The sequence below is a fragment of the Chinchilla lanigera genome, unplaced genomic scaffold (assembly GCF_000276665.1).
Source record: "Chinchilla lanigera isolate Chin_1 unplaced genomic scaffold, ChiLan1.0 scaffold00041, whole genome shotgun sequence".
Classification (NCBI taxonomy): Eukaryota; Metazoa; Chordata; class Mammalia; order Rodentia; family Chinchillidae; genus Chinchilla; species Chinchilla lanigera.
The window spans coordinates 16,359,183-16,364,525 of record NW_004955442.1 but is presented as its reverse complement, the minus strand read 5'-3'; the positions used below and the strand labels follow the sequence as shown (position 1 = coordinate 16,364,525).

The window sequence follows — 5,343 nt, the reverse complement described above, 5'->3', positions numbered from 1 at the left end:
TACACATACACAGTTTTTATTCTGGGGTCTCTATTCTGGTCAATTGGTCTGTGTGTCTGTCTTGGTACCAAACCACACTGTTCTGATTGTGGTAGCTTTGTAGTAAGTTTTGAAATCAGAAAGTGTGAGACCTCCAACTTCATTCTTCTTTTTTTGAAATTACTTTTGTTATTTGCAATTCCATGTGAATTTGAAAACTGGCATTTCTATTTCTACAAATAAAGGCCATTGGAATTCTGACAGGGATTGCATGAGCCTTAAGCCACTAGAGCAGTATTGCCATCTTAAATTTTCCTTTCCAAGGATATGGATGCTTTTCCATTTGCTTAGGTTTTTTTAAACATCTTCCAGTAGGGTTTTATAGTTTTCATTATTTGAGTCTTTTATCTCCTTGGCTGGGTTTATTTGTAGGTATCTTGGTTTATTCCTAGGTATCTTATTCCTAGGTATCTCTATTAAATAGGGCTGCTTCCTCAGTTTCATTTAATCATCTTTTTTTTTTTTTTTTTTTGGTACTGAGAATCAAACTCTTGATCTTGCACTTGCCAGGCAGGCACTATGCCACTGAGCTATATCCCCAGCCCCCATTTTATAATCTTTAAGTGAATGAAAGACTCATTGACAAAGTAGCAGAAAGCCTCTGGCCCATGGAAGGTCATGGCAGACCTGGGTCCTGGTGTGACATCAGCACTGGGGCCCCATGGCTTCTGTAGCAGGAGCAGAAGATGGGATGGAGAGTGGTCCTGGCCCAGCTGTTGTCCCACAAGGGGCCAGTGGCCACCCTAAACATGACCATGATCTGAGTCCCTGTGAGGTGGCAGCCCTTCTAGGGGCTGGTTCCACGTGAGGTGGTCCTCTGCCTGAGGAGCCCCTACCCCCATGGTGTTTGGAGGGGGAGTAGTCAGACTAGCACACTGGGTGGGTTGTCAGCATGTGGGGCACACCTAGATTCTGACCCAGCTTCTGCACAGCATTCCCAGTAGAATGGTGACCACCTAGTACGCCTCATGTGGCTCCCTGGTGGGAATGACTTTTAACAGGGAGAAACAAGGAAGGAAGAATGTGCCCAATTCTTTAGATAGTGGCTGTCTAATGATGTCAGACCCTACCAGCTCCCACACTGAATCTAAGCCCCTTTCCTCACACGTCTCTCTCTGGGGCTGGCTGAGAAAGAGGCACCTCTCCTCCACTAGGAGCTTCATGGTGAGGAACACACTGGTCTAGGCCACCCAGCAGACCCAGTCTGTGCTGAGGATAGGGCCATGACCCTGCCCACTTAGAATGTGATCAGGGAGTGGGTGGCTGGCATGAGGGGTGATATAGCATGTGTCCCGATGCAGCAGAGGTGTGGTGGGGGTGATAGGCAGTGGCTCTGAGCTAGTGCTCAGTGAAGGGGGCCTTGGAGGGCTGTGAACGGAAGAAGGACACAGCGGAGTCCCTGGTGGGGGAAGACCTGGCAGTGGCAGTGTTGTGGAGAGGCGTGGCACAGTTGTGATAGATGTTTTGTTTTGTTTTGTTTTTGGTTTTTTCCGGTACTGGGAATCGAACTCATGACCTTGCGCTCGCCAGGCAGGCACTGTGCCACTGAGCTAAATCCCCAGCCCCTAGTTGTGATAGATGGATAGTGGCTGACCTTTGGGCGCAGGAGGAACAGGTCTGAGGGGCCTATGCCTATCAGGAGGTGAAGGCTGTGCATGTCACATCTTGACCTGGGATCACCTGTGATGTCCTGGTGAGTGGATCTCCAGAGCTACCATCTGGGGTGAGGCATCCCTCCATCATGAGCAGGGCTAGGGCACCCTGGGTCACAGCCAAGAGATCTCTGGAGTGGATCCTGTATCATTGGATCTGCCTTGCAGGGACAGGACCTATTCCAGTGGCTGCTACAGGAAGAACTGGTTTCTGACAGGACCATATGCTTGCCTGCCATGGCTCCTGTCCTGGTCAACTCCGCACTGAGCACCCACCACCATGAAATTCCTGGTGTTATTTTACTGCTCTGCATGGCTCTCACAAGCAGATGGACACATATGGGTCTGTCTACACAGTGGGTAGTGTTTGTCTGTTGACAGGCGTAAGGGGCTGAGTACCAGTGTACACGGATCTTACAAACATCACCAGTGATGGCCTGGTCACTAAAGGCCATGTGTGTTGCTCCACTTATATGAATGTCCACAAAGACAGACAGGAACAGATTGGGGCTGTCAGGTGGGAACAGTACTTGGGGTGATGGGGACACCAGGTAGAAGTAGTGGCCACACGAAACGCTACAGTTCCCTGATGTATAGCAGTACCTGCCTTCCTCTAGCTATCACTATCCTGGGGCTTCTAGCCCCATGGGAGAAGAGGCTGTCTGTACTGGGGCTTTACTGGTTACCCCAGACCCTTATTTCCTTCATTCTAGTCCGGGCTGTGGGGTCATGCCTCCAACCCCTCCAAAGCCCTGTCCTCACCTCCATTGGACCTGCAGCCCCCAAGGACCCCTGGGAGACTAGGGGGCACATGGCTGGGCCAGGTCTAGGAACAGCCTGCAGTTGGGCTGAGCACTACAGGCTCAGGACCCACTGTGGTCCTGGCAGGGGTTATGGAGGGCTGGTGTCTACTGGGTGTGGGGTCCCTGACTATTCCAGCAACTGCTGCCCCTGCTAAGCCTCCACCACCATCCCATGTGGCTGGCCCCACCCAGCCTGCCAGCCAGGACGGTCCCCAGGCTGCCAGTCAGTTCCTGGGGCTGCCGCGGGCAGACGTGCTGGCTCCAGGCTCATTGCTCTGAGGCCCGTCTGTCCCCATCAGACACAGGCGCCCTGTTCCCTGGGAGCTGGGACACCGCCTCTCTGTTTGCACCTGGGCTAGCCATCCCCCCAGGCGCCTGGAGGGGGGCTGTGTACAGACCCACACTTGTGCCCACCTCGGCCACGCCACCTTGTCCCTGCCGGGCCCTCAGGGGTATGGCCAACCACATGGGTTCCAGGCACTGGGATGCAGGGGTGGGCAGCTGTCCCTGCCAGCCTGGGCAAGAAGGGGGGAGACTCTACCAGGAGCTCTGCTGTCTTTCCTCTCTGTAGTCCTGTCCACTTAGTGACCATGGAGCAGTAAACATTCCTCCTGGGCAAAGGGCTGCTGGCCCTGGGGCCTCTGTGGTTGGGGGACATGGTTACCAACTGAGAACAGAGAGCTTCTGTCCATGCCTCATGCACACTGATCTCCTGGGGAGGAGCAGGAAATGTGAACTGAGTGTAAGCTGCAGTGGAGACCATGATGATGACAGTGAGTCCCTCCCTATCTGGGTGAGAGGGCATCAGTGGGGGACAAGCATACCGGACACAGGATGGCAACCTGGCTGTCCACACAGTCACAGGGTCAGTAGAGCTGTCCCAGGATATCAAGGATCCCAAGAGGCCCCAGAACAGAGCTGCCACCAAAGTGTTAGCTGGGGAGGCTGTCTGTTCACTGAAGTTATCCAGACATGGGTGCTGATGGGCGCACCAGGCAGCAGGGGCTACAGAGGCAGAGTGGGCCTCAGAGGTGAGAAGGGCCCAGAGCCCTCAGGAAGCCTGGTGTCCAGGAGCTCCTCCCTAGGGAAGGGTCAGGGAAGAGCAAAGTGACAGGGACACTTTCTTCTGGTGGGATTCCACGCAGAGCAGGGTGCTGGCTCTGACCTTTATTGCAGGGAGGAAGGCTACATGGGTTCTTCCAGGGGCCACCCTCGTGCCTTGAAGTAGTTCTTTAGGTCCTCCAAGCGCAGTGGGGGAAAGTAGGAGCCGATCCGCTTGCGTGCCCACCACTTGCCTTCTGAGGCGTGCTTGCCTCCGGGGCGGCTGAACCGGTAACGCCAGTGCTCTCCGCGGACCCACCTGTAGGGGGTAGCATGTCAGCCTAGGGTGCCAGTGCCCTGCTCACCCCTGTGCTGAGATGCAGCTTCTCCAGGGGTCTGAGGTCCTCATTCGAGGTGAATGTATTTCAGAGGGACCCTAGCCCAGGACCCTGAGTTCCCACCTACCTAGGCCACCATAGACAGACCTGACAGAGGCTCCAGGTCCCACCCCTCAAACCCACCTCGGGCAAACCCTGACCAGGACGATGGCTTCTAATTCACACTTTCTGCTTATTGCCAGGTTTGGACATGTGGTCCCAAGGACGGCACATGCTGCATCCTGGGAGTTCTAAGGGACCCCTGGGTGCCACTCTACTCTCCTTGCCTGGGTGTGGCAGTGCCCAGGGCCTCAATGGGGATAGAGAGAGGAGGTGGTGACTGTGGGTCTCAAAGTTGCTGATTTCAAGTGAGGTGACAATCCCACCACCTATCTGAATCAGGATCCCAGGCAGGAGAGTCCCCAGGGTAGAGGGTGGCCTGGCCCAGGCCTTGACACCTGGCCCAGGGCTGTGTGGATAGGTGGGAGTCAACATGGGGGCTGGGCTGGGCAGTGCTAGGCAGAGTCATACTTCATGTGGAGCCCCTAAGAAGGCTCCTGTCATGGGATCACTCCACCTTTCCCGGGTTCTCTCTCTTGCTCCATCCTCTGCAGGGAGACAAACATCTTTCAATGATAACCACAGCTTCTTGTGTACACTGTCAGTGAGGGTGTTCAGGAGGGCCATGACACTGTGCCTGGAAGGTTCCAGAGCCTGAACGAAGTTGGTGGTCTTCTAGCACACTTAAAATCTGACACTGTGGGTAACATCTTGCAGAACTGGTGTAAGATCCCGGCCAGGACCTGTCATTGCCCAATTTCTCACACAGCAAGCTCCTCATCCTCTATCATACTGTCATTTCAAAAGTGCCACATGAATGAAGTCCAACCGAGTATGGCCTTGGGAACTGGCTTCTTTCACTCAGCTCCTTTCTCTGGCAGTTCACTGATACCTTGTTCTCTTAGTGCCAATGAGATGTATCCCAGGGCGTGGTCACTTGCCTGGGTTCTTTCCAGTTTCAGGCTCTTTTCAGGCTAACCCATCTGGGTTCTTTCCAGTTTCAGGCTATTACACACTATGAACATCCACAGGCAAGTTTTGCACGAACCTGTTTCCATTTCTGTGGGTGGCATATTCTGAGATGTTGGTTAGGTCCCATTGCTTGGTGGTGTCACCCAGCTGTGTGGCCAGCTGTTGCAGGAAGAGTGCTCAGGAGTCCAGTGGAGACTGGATGCCTCCATTTTTCCGTTAAGTCCTGTGCAGTTTTCTCCACACACTGTGAACCCCTGTACTTGACGCACACACTCTCAGGGTTGCTGTCTCCTTGGTGAGTTGACCCTCCCATCTTTATGTGCTGCCTGTCTTTTTTTCTAAAGTCCATCGGATATTAACCAATCACTCCTGCTTTGCATTAATATATATGAGACATGT

General features: G+C 53.7%; 1 protein-coding gene across 1 annotated transcript in view; it reads right to left on the bottom strand.

Moving 5' to 3' along the window:
• Nucleotides 1–3,618: 3,618 nt before the first annotated feature.
• Lmf1 (lipase maturation factor 1) overlaps nucleotides 3,619–5,343 on the bottom strand; it is a 110,777-nt gene continuing 109,052 nt past the window's right edge. Inside the window, exon 11 of the mRNA XM_005391597.2 lies at nucleotides 3,619–3,854. Coding sequence (XP_005391654.1) covers nucleotides 3,680–3,854 — 175 coding nt within the window. The 3' untranslated portion in view covers nucleotides 3,619–3,679. The remainder of the gene's footprint in view (nucleotides 3,855–5,343) is intronic.